Source organism: Lithobates pipiens, unplaced genomic scaffold (genome assembly GCF_037356315.1).
Source record: "Lithobates pipiens isolate NorthernLeopardFrog02 unplaced genomic scaffold, aLitPip1_a1.2 Scaffold_18, whole genome shotgun sequence".
NCBI classification, from domain to species: domain Eukaryota; kingdom Metazoa; phylum Chordata; class Amphibia; order Anura; family Ranidae; genus Lithobates; species Lithobates pipiens.
The window spans coordinates 97,559,647-97,578,309 of record NW_027507758.1 but is presented as its reverse complement, the minus strand read 5'-3'; the positions used below and the strand labels follow the sequence as shown (position 1 = coordinate 97,578,309).

Sequence of the window (18,663 nt, the reverse complement as noted above, 5' to 3'; positions counted from 1 at the left end):
CAGCATACAGCGCTCTGTCCCTTTCTCTAAACTGACAAAAGAAACTCAGGCTGCTGACCTAACACCTATACCAGTCCTGAAAAGAACTTTTGTGTACCAAATAGCTAGCGTTTTCTCTGTCCCTACTCCACACAGGATCCTTTCCCTACAGTGACAGAAGAAAGAATGTAAAATGGCCACCGGATCGGGTGTATTTATAGGTTAGGGGGAATGTCCAAGTGTCCATGAGCTGTCATGTCTCAATTGGTTGTCCTGTAACACATGATAAACGTGTCACGAAAGGTTAAAGTTCTTGTATACATTAAACACGTAAGTCCGCCGGGGCGAACGACGGGAAAAGGCGTTCGAACCCGCGGACGGCGAAAGTCGGAAATTCGCCGCGAAACGACCGCCGGGCGAACCGTTCGGCCATCACTAATAATGAGCTAATATGCATTGCATACTAGCTCATTATGAAATACTCACCTTAGAACGATCCCCTGCAGTGCCGCGCACACTCTGCTCCCACGGCCGACATCTTTCATCGGAGTTACTTCCGGGTTCGCGGACTCCGAGGCTGTGATTGGCCACGATGACATCACTCCCACACATGCACGCGGGAGCTGCTGGTCACAGCACGGGCCCTGAAAAAACTGCACCAGGGGGCCGCTTCTTCAGCGTGCATGCGCTGATGACATTGGCAGCCCCGCCCCCCTCCGATGCCCCGGGAAAGCAACAGGGAAGTCCCATCAGAGTCAGAGGGGGCGAGGTCACTCGGGAACGTCACAGTGTGGCCCCCACCCTCTGTTATATAAGAATTGACAAAGCGAAGACAGTTGGGGGGGCGCTCTCTCACCCCCCCCCCTCTTTTCCTGCGGCCTGCCAGGTTGCGTGGTCAGATAAGGGTCTGGTATGGATTTTTAGGGGAACCTCATGCCATTTTTTTTTTACATATTGGTGCAGGGTTTCCCTTAAAATCCATACCAGACCTGAAGGGCCTGGTATGGAATTTGGGGGGACCCTCACACAATTTTTTCTTTACATTTTGGTCCAGGGTTCCCCTTAATATTCATACCAGACCCAGAGGGCCTGATAATGGACTGGGGGGATCTCATGCCATTTTTTTCAATGACTTTTTTTATCTGTATTGCCTACACCGACAATTTATTATAGCCACAAGTACTTTTAAATGACTTTTTTTCCTTTAGAAATGTAATTTTGTGCAGGGACAGTTCTAAATATGGGAAAAATTTGCCACTTTACAGGCATACTATAGACACCCACCAGGTATGAAATTTAAAGGAATATTTCACTTTTATTGTTTCACTTTAAGCTTTATTAAAATCACTGCTCCCAAAAAAAACGTCAGTTTTTAAAACTTTTTTTTGCATCGATACATGTCTCCTGGGGCAGGACCCAGGTCCCCTTTTTGTGACAATAACTTGCATATAAGCTTTTAAAATTAGTATTTAGATTTTTCTTGCTAATGTCCCATAGACTTTAATGGTGTTCTGGCGGCTTTCGAATTTGCCCCGAACACCACATATTGTTCGGTGTTCTGCAGAACATCCAAACTACCAAAGTTCAGCCCAAACTTATGCTCGGGCTGAACTGTTCTCCCATCCCTAGTGAATATCTCTTAAACTGTGCAAGTTTAGGAGATATTTACAGTACCTACAGGTAAGCCTTATTATAGGCTTACCTGTAGGTACAAGTGGTGTAACAGAGTTTACAACCACTTTAAGGTGGTTGAAATCCCTTACATATACCCAGTAAAATGACTGGCCTCAGGTGATACACAGAGATGAAACAAATCCTCTTACATAAGTTGTACCTGTATATCTGCAGCCATATCTCCTCCACATCTTTTCAAAGTGTACAGCTCACACAGCTTTTCTAAGCTTCCAGAGGTAGGGGGTGTAGATCTGACACACTGCACCACTCAGAGATGGAGGGAATAGACACATCTCTCTCTACATATTCTCATAGGGAAACCTGCACAGCTAAGCCTGTCAACCACAGGTTGTTTGCTGGAGCCCCCTCCACCATCCCCCATCCAATATATATATATATATATATATATATATATATATATATATATATATATATATATATATATATATGTGTGTGTGTGTGTGTGTGTGTGTGTGTTTTTAAATTCCTCAGACTTGCATGGAAGAATTTGTATTAGAAGCAGGACACTTGGATGTGTGAGTGGACACTTCTCAAGCAGGCAAATGCTATTAAAAAGAAAAAAAAAAAACATTTACACAAGCTGTTCTCTAAAACAAAGAGAACTTAGATACTAATTTTCTATGTTGGGCTAATGTCAGTTGGAAATTAGATGCTTGCATTATTTTTACAGGATTTCTAATTATTCAATGCATTCAGGTAACAAAGTCAACATAGCTTCTACTTTTGACATATATGATACAGTGGTGCCATCTAGAGGTTGAATTGGGAAATGTTTCTTCCATTGAAAGGCAGTATTGAGAAAGGGGCTACACCCATATGGGGATGGTAAAACTTTCAAACTAAAAAGGCCTGCAACTTAAGCTGAAGAAGAACTCTACAGTGACATAACACCAATAAAGGTCTGTGCCAGAAGAAACTTCACAAGTGGATGTTTTCACCTGATCTCCTGCAAACACTGTAGAGTATTGCATACAGACCATAATCCATGTTTATTCACTCGGAAGTAGGTAGTATTTTGCTCATTGTATGCATATCTGTCAGTTTTGTACTGTATTCCTTTAATTGTAATTGTATGTATAACATTCTTGCTTAGTAAAAGCATGTTAATACACTACAGAGGTCTAAGCTTCCTTGCTTATACTTCAAAGAACCTTAAAAGACGTAATGCAAAAAAATATGTCAGCAATTACTCATGCAGGTAGCAGAGGAGTGAGGTAGAAGGCAGTAATCACACCCTGTGCTTTGGATTGAGACATATACACACTATGAAAGGATATGTTTTGTTCAGTTTTCACGTCAGAGATTTACAACCACTTTAGGACCTCTTTAACATTTTGTGATGATAAAGATTCCAAGAAAGAATGATGATCTGCATCAGAGAATAGTGACAAACAAATGACAGTTACAATGGCCATTACCTTATTTACACCATCTGCCATGGCCTGTAAGGTCAGTTCTCTGGGCCCATCCACTGTCTTGCCATCGTCTGTGGGCCCCCAGCTGGCGCTGTAGATGTCTATAATTTGTGGCATATGACTGATTGAAGATGCTTCAATTATATCTGTCATAAAGGGCTGGTCTAGCATGCGAATACCTGCAAATCCATTAAATAAAAGTTAATATCAAATCAAACAGCAAATAAAAGTATAAGCAGGGCTGGTGCAAGGATTTTTGACACCCTAGGCGTTTTTGAAACCTCACTCCCCCCCCCCCCCCCCCCCCGATCCATCACGTTTCCTTGTACATGTATACCCCATCTTTTTAATGAAGCGCCCATCAAATGTAACCTCACCAGCGCCCATGAATGAATATTTGCTTGCTTCCATTCATTCGGGAGTCGGGACACAAATATAGTCCTCCAACGCCAGAGCGCCTCTGACACTATCTGGGAATGGAGCGGCGGCTGCCTGCTGTTGCTGAGACTTAGTTGCTTGCTTCAGAGAGAAGAGAGTAGGAACACCAGTGGCCGGGCACCCTAGGTAGCAGTGCACCCTAGGCGGCTGCTTGGTTTGCCTAATGGTAGCAAAGAGCCTGAGTATAAGCTATGTATTATCAGCATTATGTATATGATGAACTGATATAGTGGAGGGAAGCAGCCTATAGCTGACCCTGAAAAAATGTCAAAGCCCCATCCAACATTTTTTGCTTCTGGGAAGGAGAATTGATTGCCTATAGGGGACTTACATTGAATACATGCATAGGCAAAAATCTCAAAGCTATGAGGATACTTATTTTAAAAAAAGGTTATATTCAGTTGGATCCAATGAGATCTGAAAAAACGACATAGCTTAAGTTTTGCAAATTAAGTCTAAAATGTTCTGTATATTTCCTATACCACAGTAAAGTAAAATATACATTGAATAAGTTCCAATTTTTCAATGGGTTGGAGATCTATAGTAAAATGTATTTAAAGGGTAAGTGTGCATTTCACTAAGAGTTCAGTCAGACCAAAAGTTATATTTTAGTCACATATGGAGCCTGACTGCTTACCTATTTCTCCATCACTAAGGCTGTGTTCACACTATAACACGCAGTGGCACACAGCAGGAGTCCGGTGCATCTCCATTCACCATTTCAGGTCCGATTTCAGCCTGAATTTTTGGCTAAATTCTGACCTGAACCAGACCAAAAGACACACAGGGCTCCTGTGCAAATCGCACTGGAGCCGCTGCAGAGATGTGTGAACCGGCTCCATAAAGAGGCCAAGGGATTCAAGAAAACCCCTGCCCATTGGCTGAGATACCCCATATGCCCATAACCTGACCTTGAGTTGTCCTCACTTCTAGTACCACCAAGTACCCGGCCACCTAGTGGTAGAGGAGAAAAGTGCAACAAGGCCAAACTTAGGGTGAAATCAACAGATCTCTATCAATCGACCAGGACAACTTAACTACTCCTGGTAAGTAAATTTGTGAGAAGCTCCCTGCCTAAACTACAGGGTGCTACATCTGTTTTTACTTGTGTGACATGAGCTTACCAGAATACCAGAATACAAGGGCCTGCAATTTTTTTTTAACTGCAGAGTGTTATGTAGGGATAACGTTAACTGTCTCTTTAACAAATCTCTACGCAGCTTGCTGCACTTATACATAATAAAATAGACTGTGATTGCTACTGACCCTATTACAATCACAACAATGCAGAATATAAAAAATCTGCTGATCCGCTAAGTTTAGGTGAGGTCTGAGGACAGCCAGATGTGCTGCTCAGGGTAAACTCGATATTTGCAAATGTATGCAATCCGAGGACAGGCTCCATTAGGTCTCACAGCATTAATTTTTCTTTATTGTAATTTAAAAAAAAGCAAAGACTAAAAACATTTAAAATACATCCAGCCAAAGTTGGCTTTACACTTTTGTCACTAAAAGAGATGCAGATGTAGCACCCTCCGATTGTAGGATGCTAGGCAAAATTTAGTTTTTGGCTCCTGCTGCAGTCAAGGGAGCAGTGATCTTTGTCCTGGTCTGTTTCACAAGCTGAGAGTCTGTTTGCTTCTCCCTGCTTCTCAGGAAGCTTCGAGGGCTTAGGGAGGGGGATGCAAATAACCAGCCTGAATGGTCCAGCCAATCCCTGGAGAGAAGAGGCTAGAAGGGGGCTGGAAAGGTAATAAATAACCTGAAGCCCTGGAAAGTTGGGATCTCTCTCCTCAGGAGGGTTCCAAAGCCTGAGGGGCTGCTGCCTTTAGCCAGCCCATGGACTGTGCAGCTGTTCTAGATGCCTCAGCAGTGGCTATAATTAAGGCTACATGCCAAAACGCATAAGCCCTGTATTTTTTTTTAACACACCTGGATTAATAAATATATTCATTGCAGAGGTTCAAGTTGCTGGGTTTCTTTTATCTATATGTTTGCTCGGGTGCTAAGAGGACACTACAAGCTAGTGCACCAACTGCTCACCACCTCTGAGAATTACTAGAGGTGTTTTCTTCTATTTTTCAGCGGTGTCAGGGCTAAGGGCCAGGATGGATCTTCCTAGAAGCTGATTGCAGGACCTCACCACAAGGGATGTTGTCTGGAGAAGGACTTGTGAGTAAAGACCTAAAAAATATTCCTGTGACTGTGCAGTTTTCTGGAAATTGGATACCAGTAGTTGTGCATAGGTGCAAGGTAACCAGGTGACAAATCAACTTGCCTTATGGTCTTAAACTATGAGGCCTTAGACTGCCCAGAAACTTGCCTCATGACCCCCTGCTGTAGGAGCTTAGCCTGTTTAGAAAGTTATCTTATGGTCTTCAGCTGTGAGGCCTTAGACTGCTCAGAAATGTGCCTCATGGTCCCCAGCTATGAAGTCTTAGCCTGTTTAGAAAGTTACATGGTTATCAGCTGTGGGGGATTTCACTGTCCAACATTGATGTTTACTTAAGGAGAAGATTGTCCTTTAATTGCTATGTGCTAATTGTTTTGGAGGGGCCCATGCCCTAACTCCTCTGTTTCTTCAAGCAATACATGTTAAAAAAAGACATCCCCTACACTGTGTTTTGGGGGCAGTGTGAATGAACCGGTGCTTGTGGTGGTGGGCAGCCTTTGTACTATTAGGGAAAAGACAGGTAGGGGTAGCACTACGTAATCAATTCTGCCAAATTACCATTTTCAACATGCAAGTGACTGATGATATCACACAGTCACTTGCACAAAAATCTAAGCGTGAATAGCCAGTGTTAGACCAGTGCTAGACCAGCATACTTAATGATGATATTTCAAATTCCCCAAGTTTTTGGGTAGAGTCAAGTAAAATTTGTCTTAACAAATGCTCTCTGTGCGATATTGGCAATATGTCACAGTTACAAATAGCATTCAATGTGCTGTGCTGGCCTTGAGCTCTTCCTCCAGTAACAGATACTAGAAGCATAACAGCATGGACTATTTCTAGCTGTTAAAAGATATTTGATTGCTCTCTGTAGAGAAGCCAAACTGTTTTGCTCCATAAGACACAGTACTTGTGTCTACCGAGCTCCAAGTTAACTAGCTTCAAGTAGTCAATTACAGCTGAAAAAATGATGACATAAATCTTTCAAGGCTGTTGATTGTAGTAAAGTGCCATTATGCACCTATCTCAGCCCACAAAGATTACTTTTGTGCACATACGTGCATGGATTAAAATGACCTAATGACATTGTATGTATTAGGGAGAGAAAAACAGCAGCCTGTTGGAATGGGAGCTTCATGCTTAGAGCTGAACTCCAGGCAGTTAAAAAAATACACAAATTGATGCAGTTATGCATTCTTTAATACAGCATGAAATGTACAATAGTTTTATATGAAGCTATGTGCATGATAAAGAACATGCTGAAAGGAGGCGAAAACTAAGAAATAACTCAGTTTTCTGTTGAACCTGTCCATTTCCAGACTGTGGGTAGGAAGTGACCAGGCTGTATTGCTTCACTACAATAGAGAAAAGTCTGTATGCCTGGAATCCTGCTTTAAGGCTGCAAAGTATTTGGTAATAACCCAAGCTTATTAAATCAAATACATGTTAAAGTGGTGTTGCCATTTAAAAAAATAAAAATAAAAGTCAGCAGCTACAAATACTGTAGCTGCTGACTTTTAATAATTGGACACTTACCTGTCTCAGGGTCCAGCGATGTGGGGGATTGAAGCCCCGCTCATCTCCCCCTCCGTTTGGTGGCGCCAGCATTATAACTGTGGGTGCCTGGCTGTGGCTTCACAGCCGGACATCCAATGCGCATGCCATGCAATCATCTGGGACCTGTCACGTGTCCCAGATGATTGACAAGAGGGAGGGGGCAGAGCTGAGCCCTTCCTGAGCCAAGGGGAAGTGATGTCACAAGCCCAGGCACTTAAGGAGGCAGACTACGAGGGACCCCCTAGCAACAGCCATTTAGAGGTGAGTAAAAAAATATATTTTTTTTACTCCACTTTAACTCCACTTTAAGTAAAAAGAAGAGCAACCCACATCAAGCAATGTAAGGGGCATATTTAAAAGGTGGCTAATAATCATGTATCACTTGATGCTATTTGGATCTCTTTGTTTATAGAGAACATTTGATGCCCAGTTTTGCCTAATGCATTTCCCCAGACTGCACTGCATTTTCCAGTGGGAAAATCCAGGTATAGGAAACACCTGCTCTAGTTATAATATGGGTAATGTTACTTTTTGTCTATTCATTGATTTTATCAAAAAAAATTATCACTGACTTATTGACGACTTAACAGTCATTGTAACTGTCCGCTAGTCACTTTAAACCTTTTGTTCAGCACTGACTGACAGGTGGAACCTTTATTGCTTTCCTCTTCTTTCTCTGGGGAATGTTTTAATCATCAGACACTTCCTGCTTTCTCTAGTTTTGTAGATAGGGACTCATTAATTCAGCATTCACAGGCAAGTCAGCAGTACCTCGTGGGAAGGCGATTGCTTATGGAAGTTTTCTAAAGTTTAAAGTTTGCACCCCTTGGCAAGCGGAGCAAGGTATGCAGGAAAGGTGCATTGTCATTGTCAGTATATATGTTTTTAGGCATAAATTGAGTCCATACTGTTAGGTAAACGATATGCTGTACACAATCCACGTTTGAACATATAGTCATGTTTCCTTAAATGTTTAATGTTAATTAAGATATATGTGTGTAGATAATGGAACACCACTTTGTAACTCCACATTTGTAATTCTGTTGTAACCCTCTTTTGGTGATCTCTGTAAACTAATGTATTGTATGTCATTTTACAGTTTTCATGGTGCTTATGGTGCTTAAGGTGTTTAAGGAGTCAAAGGGATTAAGCTCTGTGGTGTTCAACCTTAATGCACACCTTTGAGGCAAAAGAATAAAAGTACTGAACCCGTCAGAAGCTCTCCTCTCATTATTTACTCAAACCAATGGGGCCGATACAGTCATGTTTTTAGCCTGAAATTCTCATTTGTATGTGCCAATATTTGCCACTACACCTTTGACCTGGCACCACTAAACTACATAGATTTTTTCAAAAAGCAGGATCAAATGAGACCAAACCTAGGTTCAGTTTTATAACTACATCTCCAAATCAGTCTCTGTCTAGTTTGCTTAAGGTAAACTAAAATATGAAGTGGTTGCTAAAGTACTAGAAGAAATTAGTGCTTTAAATCCCGACTTCTACAAAGATAAAGCTATGGCAAAATGGTTTCTTGCCTGTTCTTTTTTCCATGTAGACTCAAACCTTCCAATCTATTTGCATCTTCATAACTTCCAAGGTCCAAAATACCAAAAATAAAATTATGTGAAATCTGAAGCTGTTAAACTAACACTCATATTAAATACCCGGGACATCCAAGCTCCAGTTTATCAATGATAACTTCCGGTAGAGTGGGCTGAGACCCCTGCAAACTGTGGGTGATCTGGTATTCTGGTGGTGACAAGCTTTCTGGTTACTGGCTCTTGTCCCATGAAATACTATTACCACAATGACGAATTTGTAGGCAGGCGCAGTCTACTTTCTCCACCACAGGTGGCGCTATCCACAGCAGCATTGCAGTTGAAGAGGAAGTCAGGAGGAACACAGTTCATCTATGGGTTCCTCTGTCACTGGGGAAGCAATCTGATTGGATGTGGCCACCTTAGGTTAGGCAGAGCCTTTCTAAAAGCCCAGGTTCCCAGGTTTGGCACGCATTTGACGAGTTGGTAAAGTGGAGACAGGTACACCACCTGTGAGAAACAGTAATAGCGATAGGGGAAGATTCCTGATGAAGAAAGAAAGCATAGGGTTGCATCTCTTCTGGACACCTTCCCAATCGGGCGTGAGACAGCCAGGCCGCATCCTGCAACCTCTCAGCAGACGCTGTCAGTCCAGTTGAAATCTGCTCCTTCACATTGTTGCAACTGTGAGTGCAGCCGGCTGGGTAGCCGCCCGACCTATGATTGTTGTGAACTGCTGCTGCATTACTTTAATACAAGTTTTATATTGCAACCAACTGTGTGAATTATTGCTGCCGCACACACTTTCCCCCCCTACAAGCTAATAGTTAGACATAGGAGGAATTGGACCGGGAAGATGGCAAACCAGAGCGCCCTGCGGTTAAGATATTTTTTACAACTCTACAGAAGCTGCTATATAAAGTGGTGTCAGATTAATACTTTCAGGACTAACAGTAGATTAGTCCAAATGGTTGGACTACCCAAAAGTGGCATTAGTGATAGCAAACCCTTTAATCAATTAAAAGAAGGTTTACTTGATTTCTGGCTTTTTATATGAACTAGGGACAACACTAGCAATTAGGTTTTCCTGACATAATTCTCATCTACATTCTTGTCTACCCTGGAGTCCTGCTACAGCATTTTCAGGCATTTTCCCACAGTATCCACAAAATACCATAAACCCGGCATAGAAAAAATACAGAGACTTCCATTGCTGACCTCTCCTTCTGAAAATATGAGTTACCAGACATGCTGAACCTCTTATTTTAAACACACTGGGGGTTATTTACGAAAGGCAAATCCACATTGCATTGCAAGTGCACTTGAAAGTGTACTGAAAGTGCACTTGGAAGTGCAGTTGCTCAAAATCTAAGGGGTAGATCTGAAATGAGTGAAAGCTCTGCTGATTTTATCATCCAATCATGTGCTCGGATCTACAGCATCTTTACTTCCAAGTGCACTTGCAGTGCAAAGTGGATTTTCCTTTAGTAAATAACCCCCACTGAGTCACTGACCTGGAGCAGGTACAGGGAATGGACTCAATATTGTGAGCACCAGTATTAGAGGGCTTATTTTTAATTAAGTAGGCTAGGGTACCCTGAAAAAAGTTTGTATTTTCATTGCCTATGCTCTGTAGGTTGTATGCCACTATAATATGTGTTGAGTTTAGCTGCGATTAGTACAAACAGTCAGTAAAATGGGTGATTGGTCAGACGTCCAGGAGTACAAATTGCCTTTTTTTGCTGGGGTACCTGCAATTATAACTGCAAATTTGTTTGGTGTTTTAAAAGCAACAGCCTCCACAGTTTTGACTACATACACAAAGTATTACAAGACTTTATTGGAGAAGAATAATGGTGGAAAACTGAAACTGAATGATAGGGACTGCTAAACATTAATAAGGATTGAGGAAACACAATAATCCTTAACTACTGCAGCAAAAGTGACAGCAGAACTCAATATCTTTCTTGGAGATCCTACTTTCACAAAAAACAGTCTGCAGAGAAGTTTACAAAGCCAAAATCCACAGAGGGGCTGAAAACAATACTAAAATTCAATTTAGGTTGAATTCAGTCCACCTATTTATTAAGACTTCCAACTTTTTCTGACCTTCAACATCTACATGGCTGCCCAGGTCAGCAACTCTTGAAACCAGAGGGTCAGCATGATAACTAGGCAACTAGCATTTTGGGAAAGAGGTCCACAATGGCAGTCTTCAGGGGTTACTTCAATATTGCTTTCCATTTCAATCTACACATAGCATTGGCTTAGGCTTTACTCTGCATCAACAGTAGATGGCGATCAAAACTGACAAAAATATGAACAGTGAAAATAATTTCTCTGAAGTTTATTTTCCTGTCAATGAATAACAACTATGTAAATCATTATAACACCAAAGATAAATAAATTATACTATACCAGCAACTTTAGAGTCATAAGCAACTCCCACCCCGCAAATATTATTGTTTGCAGCAGCAGATACTTCCCCCGCACAGCGTGTCCCGTGGCTACAATCAAAACAGAAAAAATACAATTAATTGCTGAAGGAACAGTGTTACATATAGAGGTGTTTTAATCCTCTAAAAGGAGGAAAGTGCAAAGTATCAGTTCAAGTAGCTTACTAAATAACATACCGCCGTGTTCACTTTGAATACCCAATCATATGCAAGGGGAATTTAAAATAAAAGGGGACTTTTGCTTGCAACTGATCCTATAGTTAAAGAGAACACAGTTTCACCTTATTCACTAGGCTACACAAACTATCACATTCCACAGTAGAAACAGACTTTTCAAAGTTAACATTCTCTATTCCTTTAGTAAATCATTTCCAATCTGTCAACTTATCAAACTAAGTCCTTAAAAAAGGTTAGCTACACCTCATAAAAACAATACAGAACGTTTAATACACCAACTGGTTACTGCAAAGGTCCTACTATTAGGCTGGCCATACACAGTGCAAATTTCTTTCCTGCAACTACATGTTTGCACGATTCCCCAATCAATACGGATTGTGCTGACAGGTGACAGGTCAAAACCCCCTGCCAAGCTATTGTCTGCTCTTGGCGGGGGGCGAGGGTGGGCGACAAAGCCGTCCATGACTAGAGAAGGGAATCCGGAAGCCTGGTACATTTAGCCTGTCCATTAACAGTTCGAATATTGGCCAGTTCCTGCTGAACCTGCCGAGATTTGACCTGTTAATGGCCAGCTTTAGATAGATATTACCATAATTACCGTAGATGTCCTGATTAGAGGGCAACAATATCTTGATAGACTTTTTAAATTGTTTTCCTGCTCTTTTCCTGCTTAGTCATGAGATGTACCTATGCTATTCACAAAGTCTACCTGGTTAAATCATGCACTAGAAATCAACAAGCCATCAGGAAGAGGTACACTTATTAGCAAAAGTATGTAGGCATAGGACACGCCCCTACCTACAACAGCCTACAACAGGAGCCTTGTTTAAATGAAACAAAAAATGTGTCTTTACCAATACCATCTTAATTATATAATTGCTGTATGTTGAAGGGTAGAGTATAATTAACGGCAGCTTTTGAAGGGGAGGGGGGAGTTAACTGGATCAAGTCCAGGCATCAGGTGGGGGGGGGGGGGGCAGGCTGCATTTGAGGTTCATGAATATACTGTTGCCCTCAGTTTCCTTAGTATGCCACTTTCAGCCTGAGAATATCACTCTCCTTACAACATGAAGGCCTATTTTATGTTAAGGCCTGTTTGGAAAGAGCAGGGAAGGATTACAACTTCTCTCAAGTAAATCGGTTTGCACAGCTCCAAACTGTCCCTCACTTAGACATGCTGTCCATCTATTTAGAACCAAATTCCTCCTTCTCTCTTTTCTCCTCTACTGTCCCACTATTTGGTCTGATGTATGCACCTCTATAAAGATGTACTGTACAATTTATTGACCAAAATTGTCATATTGCATGTAACTTTTTATCCAACTTGTAATTATTACTTCTATTTTGAAAATGTATAAAGACAAAGTAGTGGTATTGAGTTTAAGCAATCATTTTTGTCTTTTACTTCCTCCTGGCCTGCATAACTTGGGGCATACCTCCTAACTGTCCCTGGATTTGAGGGTCTGTCACTTATTTGGAACAAAGTCCCTCTGTTCATCTTTTCTTCTCATTTGTCCCTCATTTTGGTCTGCTCTATATAGTTGTATATAATATGCACCTTTTATCTTTCAAAAAGCGTTTCCTAGTGCTAACATCTAATTTCTAAAATGCTGCATTTGTAAATTGCCAAAGCCAGTATATAGGGATAGTAGTGGTAAAAAAAAAAAGCACTTGTGGGTTTAAAGCGGGAGTCCACCGGGAGTCCGCGTTTTTTTTTTTTTAAAAGCCAGCAGCTACAAATACTGCAGCTGCTGACTTTTAAAATAGTGACACTTACCTGTCCAGCGCGCCCGTGATGTCGGCACCCGAAGTCAATCTCTCGATCGTCTCTCGGGTGCTGCCGCCGCCATCTTGGGTATGGGAATCAGGAAGTGGAGCCTTTCGGCTTCATTTCCCGGTTCCCTACTGCGCATGCACGAGTCGCTCTGCGCAATAAGAATGGACCCGCTGCCTCTGGGATCTGTGTGTTTCCCAGCAGGCAGCGGGGGACTTTCGGAAAGGGGCGTAATGTACGCCCCTTTCTGCAGAGAGCTATCCCGGAAGTGGGTGCAGATACCTGTACTGTACAGGTACCTGCACCCCCCTCCCCCCTGAAAGGTACCAATTGTGGCGCCGGAGGGGGGAGGGTTCCGATGAGCGGAAGGTCCACTTTAGGGTGGACCTCCGCTTTAATGAATCATTTTTTTTAAGGGGGCTTGGCAGGGGTGTGTCCTATGCCTACATACTTTTGCTAATAAGTGTACCTCGTTCCCATCTCAAAAAGTTGGGCGGTATGTGGAGGCATGGCAAGACGTGTGTCTTTTACTTAAAGTGTTACTAAACCCAGGACCCTGCATTCACTATATCTGGTCTCCCACAGAACATGGAAATGCAATAATTTTTGTAAATATTAACTGCTAAATACCTTTTCTCATCAGCTGTATATAGCAGTCTTGTGACTTCTATCATATCCTGGTAAAGCCTGTAGGAGGTGTTTTAATACTGCACTGTTTGCCCTATCAGGATGCAGGACCCCTGACCCTCTGTCTGGACAGTGCTGATTGGCCCTGTGCTAAACACATGCACTCTCCCAAGAAAATAAAAAAAACCTCACTAGTTATACACATCAAATTGAGCATGTGCAGCTTGACTCCAGTAACTCTGTCTTATCCAGACATGTTCTGGAGTCAGTGGAAGAAGAGGAGGAACTGTGCATACAAGATCAAACCAACAGCCTTTTTTACACAATGCAGATGATTAACCCCTTAGGTTTCACAGTGAGTATAACAAGCATGCTTTACTGCATATACACACTGATTTTACTGTTGTGGGTTAAGTAACACTTTAAGCCATTGTGCTAAAAGTTGTCTCATTTTCTCATTTCAGAGAACTGTGAGGAGATACAAATAGCAGTAAAATTCAGATAGAGGTTCTATGTCTACCTCACTCTACTAGAAAATATGTTTTTATTGCTGCCTGTGTATTCCTCTCACATCCTGTTCATTTTGACACCTGGCAAAAAGAATCTGCCAAATGGACAAACAGAAATAAAACATTTGGCAGAAGTTCTAACCCTTCTGATGTTATCCAAAACTAGAAATAAAAAGGGTTGGCTTTAGTAAAAAAGAGAACCATACAAAATAATGCCTCTCGGTGGGTGGGCCTTGGAACCAAGCAGTCGAATATTTGCGTGCAACATTGAAAAATCGGCTGTGCTGAGAGTACACACCCTGCGCACTCTTGGCAGAGTTACCGGCTTCTAACAGAAAGCTTACCATTTATGTGATGCCCATCACAGCCATTTATGGCAGTCACATGATAATAAACCCCGCCCTACCTCCTGGCATCTGAAACCCCTTAAAAGGTGGGGGAGGCACCCACGCCAAGGGGCTCCGATTATTAATCCCATAAAACTCACACCTGAGCAGAGTGATAATCAAGCGTAATTTTTTTAAAGAATTTTTGCACAGATATAAGAGCACAAATGATGCATTTTACATGTGTTTTACATGGAAAGCAAAGGGGAGGAGACATGTTTTTACAGATTAAAAAAAAAAGTCTGAAAAAAACATGTGAAAGCATTTGATTTGCCCATTTTCAGATATTCCCATTCAAATGTATAGGTCCAAAAATGCCCTGTGTAGCTGGGTGCTGCCTTGCTGGCTGCAGGAATGGGCTGTGTGCCTAAGAGTTCTAAATTACTAGAAAAAAATATATTTTATATAGTCTGTTTTTTCTGTGGTTGCAATGGAAACACCCAAACTGTTAGTCTACATATGTTTTATATATATATATATATATATATATATATATATATATATATATATAAAATAAAATAAAATTCTAACTAGAAATAATAAAAAGACGTAGTAACGACCGTGTGCTATTTCCTTAGATTTTAGTTTAAACGGCATACAGCAAAGGTAAACATTACTACTTTAAGTACAGCATAACCTATTAACTGCCCTTACATAAAACGTTAACCTGCACTTTACTACATGGCCACAGCAATTAAAGAGTTTATATGTCACCTGTGTTCAGGGAATGTACTATTATATGGATCATTGATTTGTGAAATTATGATAATGAGGGTAATACTTTACATACAGCTGCCATAAACATGCCTTGTATCTAGACCTTTCACACACAATTTAACAATGTAAATCTCAATACAATTGATTCCCTGGACTTTAATAGTTCAAACCCATTATTTACACAATTAAGTCATGTTAAGTAAAAAAAGACTGATTTATGAGTGATTTTACAAGATGTATAGCACAGGGGTTTAGCTAAAGGCCAACGCCACACAAAATTGTAATTTCAATCTTGTGTGGCGGCAGGTCGGTTGAATGCTGGCTTCTAATTTTTCCACGAGCAGTGTGGTATCTCCACCAGAAGTTTGACCTGCTTTCAGCATTTGGTAAGTATCCAGAGCAGGGTTTTTCAACCAGGGTTGTGTCTATCCACTCTGGGTGTCAAATATGCTAGGTACCCCACATTTACATTATATTTACAAGGGTTCATTGGTGTCAAAAATGTTGAGAAAAGCTGATATAGAAGGATATGGGGGTCACTGTTTTAGTGGCCTCTCAAAAATAATATGTATAGAGTTGAATCTCTGCCAAATTTTAATTGCTGTCTGTGTGGAAACTTACCTTAAGGCCAGCCATATAGCCATGGCCAAAGGTTTTAAGAATGACACAAATATACATTTTCACACAGTCTGCTGCTTCCATGTTTTTAGATCTTTTTGTCAGATGTTACTATGATATAGTGAAGTATAATTACAAGCATTTCATAATCATGTCAAAGGCTTTTATTAACAGTCAGTATTTGCGTGTTGACCCTTCTTTTTTAAGACCTCTGAAATTGGCCATGGCATGCTGTCAATCAACTTCGGGGCCACATCCTGACCGATGGCAGCCCATTCTTGCATAATCAATGCTTGGAGTTTATCAGAATTTCGGGGGGGGGGGGGGTTGTTCAGCCAAGTTCTTACAAGTCCTCAATGGGATTATGGTCTGGGGAGTTTCTTGGCCATGGACCCAAAATGTAGATGTTTTGTTCCCAAATCCACTTAGTTTCACTTTTAGCTTATGGCAAGGTGCTCCATCATGCTAGAAAAGGCATTGCTCATCACCAAACTGTTCTTGGATGGTTGGGGGGTTGAGGATGTTTTGTAACAATCTTTATTCATTACTGTTATCTTAGACAAAATTGTAAGTGAGCCCACTCCCTTGGTTCCGAAGCAACCCTGCGCATGAATTTTCTTAGGATGCTTTACTGTTGGCATTACAGAGGACTGATGGTAGTGCTCAACTCTTCTTCTCCGGACAAGGTTTTTTTCCGGATGCCCCAAACAATCAGAAAGGGGATTAATCCGATTTGAACTGTTAATGGGCAGGCTGAATGTACAAAGTTGATAGATCAATCAAATTGGGTACAACCACTAGCCACTAGTGATAATCACTGTCTTCCCCTGCCCGCCCCCGCCCCCCAATTGCTGATTCCTGTCAACACTTTCTGTGTTGATTGGGGAATGGTGCCAATTTTATTTTATTAAGAAATTTACACAATTCCCCCTTCAACATAGACAGTGCTGCCTTCCTGCCAAGCAATTGTCTACCAATTGTCTACTCCTGGTGGGGGGGGGGGAGGGGGGGCTGGGGTGGGCATGTGTTTATCGCTAGCGTCTATAGAAGCCCCTAGCAATAATTGTAAAATAATCTGAAGTCTGGTTGAATCCAATTTGATTGATCAATCAACTTTGTACAATCAGCCTGCCCATTGGCGGTTCAAATCTTGGCCAGTTTAACTGGATTCAAACTGTGTATGTTCGGCCTAACTCCATGTCCCAAAAAAACTGTGTCATAATGGCAGCAAAAACTCAAATGAAAAAAATGAATGCTTCCCTTTAAAATACGAATTGCTTGACTTTAGTATATTCTGAATCAATGGCCAGCAACAAAGAGGCAGCCAGAGTGCAGTCTGAGCTTCTGATCAGCGCATTTGTAGGTTAGTACTGAAGCCAGGGGGTTTGTATTACAGCCAAAAAACTAGCACTTTCACAAACCGAGGACCATCAATGGCAGTCACAGTATTTTTTTCTCACTTCAGGTTTCATTTAACGTGTCTTTTTATTCAACTTTGCCTCTTTGTTTTGTTAGTTCAACTGGATACTTTGTAGATAAGACAGATCTGTTAATTTTACCATGGAAACTGAAGTACTGGAACAAAAGATCATGTTCTGAATCTGTAGGGAAGAGATTTGGGCGTAATACAATAGAATGCAGCAGAGTGACACACTGTCAGATGTATAGACAGGACTGCTTTAATACAGGAGAAAAGGGACATTTGCCCTGGGCTTACCAGTAGAGAGCGGCATCAACAGTTAGTTAATGGATCAGCAGAGGTTTGCCATTGTTATAAATGGTGCAAGTTCACACAAATGCAGCGCACTGACATGTACCAGCCAAAAAAAGGCAATGTCCATTTTTTCAGGCAGTTGATGCACATTATAACGACTTTCCATACTGTACATCAACACATCATAATTTGCATTAAAAGCACATCTCAAACGTGCAGAGTAATGCAAGCATATAAATGTGAGTCCAGCCTTACAGCAATATGTTGTCATGGCATAACCACTTTCAGACCGGACCATTTTGCTGGCTTAAGACCAGACCACTTTTTGCTTTTCGGCACAGCGTCGCTTTAACTGACAATTGCGCGGTCATGCGACGTGGCTGCCAAAAAAAATTTACGTCCTTTTTTTCCCACAAATAGAGCTTTCTTTTGGTGGCATTTGATCACCCCTGCGGTTTTTATTTTTTGCACTATAAACAAAAATAGAGCGACAATTTTGAAAAAAAAACACATTATTTTTTACTTTTTGTTATAATAAATATCCCCCAAATATATATATAAAAAAACAGTTTTACGCCGATACGTACTCTTCTACATATTTTTGGTAAAAAAATAGCAAAAAGTGATTATTGATTGGTTTGCGCAAAAGTTATAGCGTTTACAAAATAGGGGATAGTTTTATGGCATTTTTATACATTTTTTTTTTTTTTTACTAGTAATGGCGGCGATCAGCTATTCTTATTGTGTCTGCGACATTATGGCGGACACATCTGACATTTTTGACACCTTTTTGGAACCATTGTCATTTATACAGCAATCAGTGCTATACAAATGCACTGATTCCTGTGTAAATGACACTGGCAGTGAAGGGGTTAACCAGGGGGTGGCAG

At 41.2% G+C, this 18,663-nt stretch overlaps 1 protein-coding gene across 1 annotated transcript in view; it reads right to left on the bottom strand.

Annotated features, from left to right (window-relative positions):
* Positions 1-18,663, bottom strand: part of PCSK2 (proprotein convertase subtilisin/kexin type 2) — a 302,085-nt gene that overhangs the window by 48,322 nt on the left and 235,100 nt on the right. Inside the window, exons 7-8 of the mRNA XM_077485936.1 lie at positions 11,214-11,302; positions 3,093-3,268 (exon numbers count right to left, since the gene is read on the bottom strand). Coding sequence (XP_077342062.1) covers positions 3,093-3,268; positions 11,214-11,302 — 265 coding nt within the window. The remainder of the gene's footprint in view (positions 1-3,092; positions 3,269-11,213; positions 11,303-18,663) is intronic.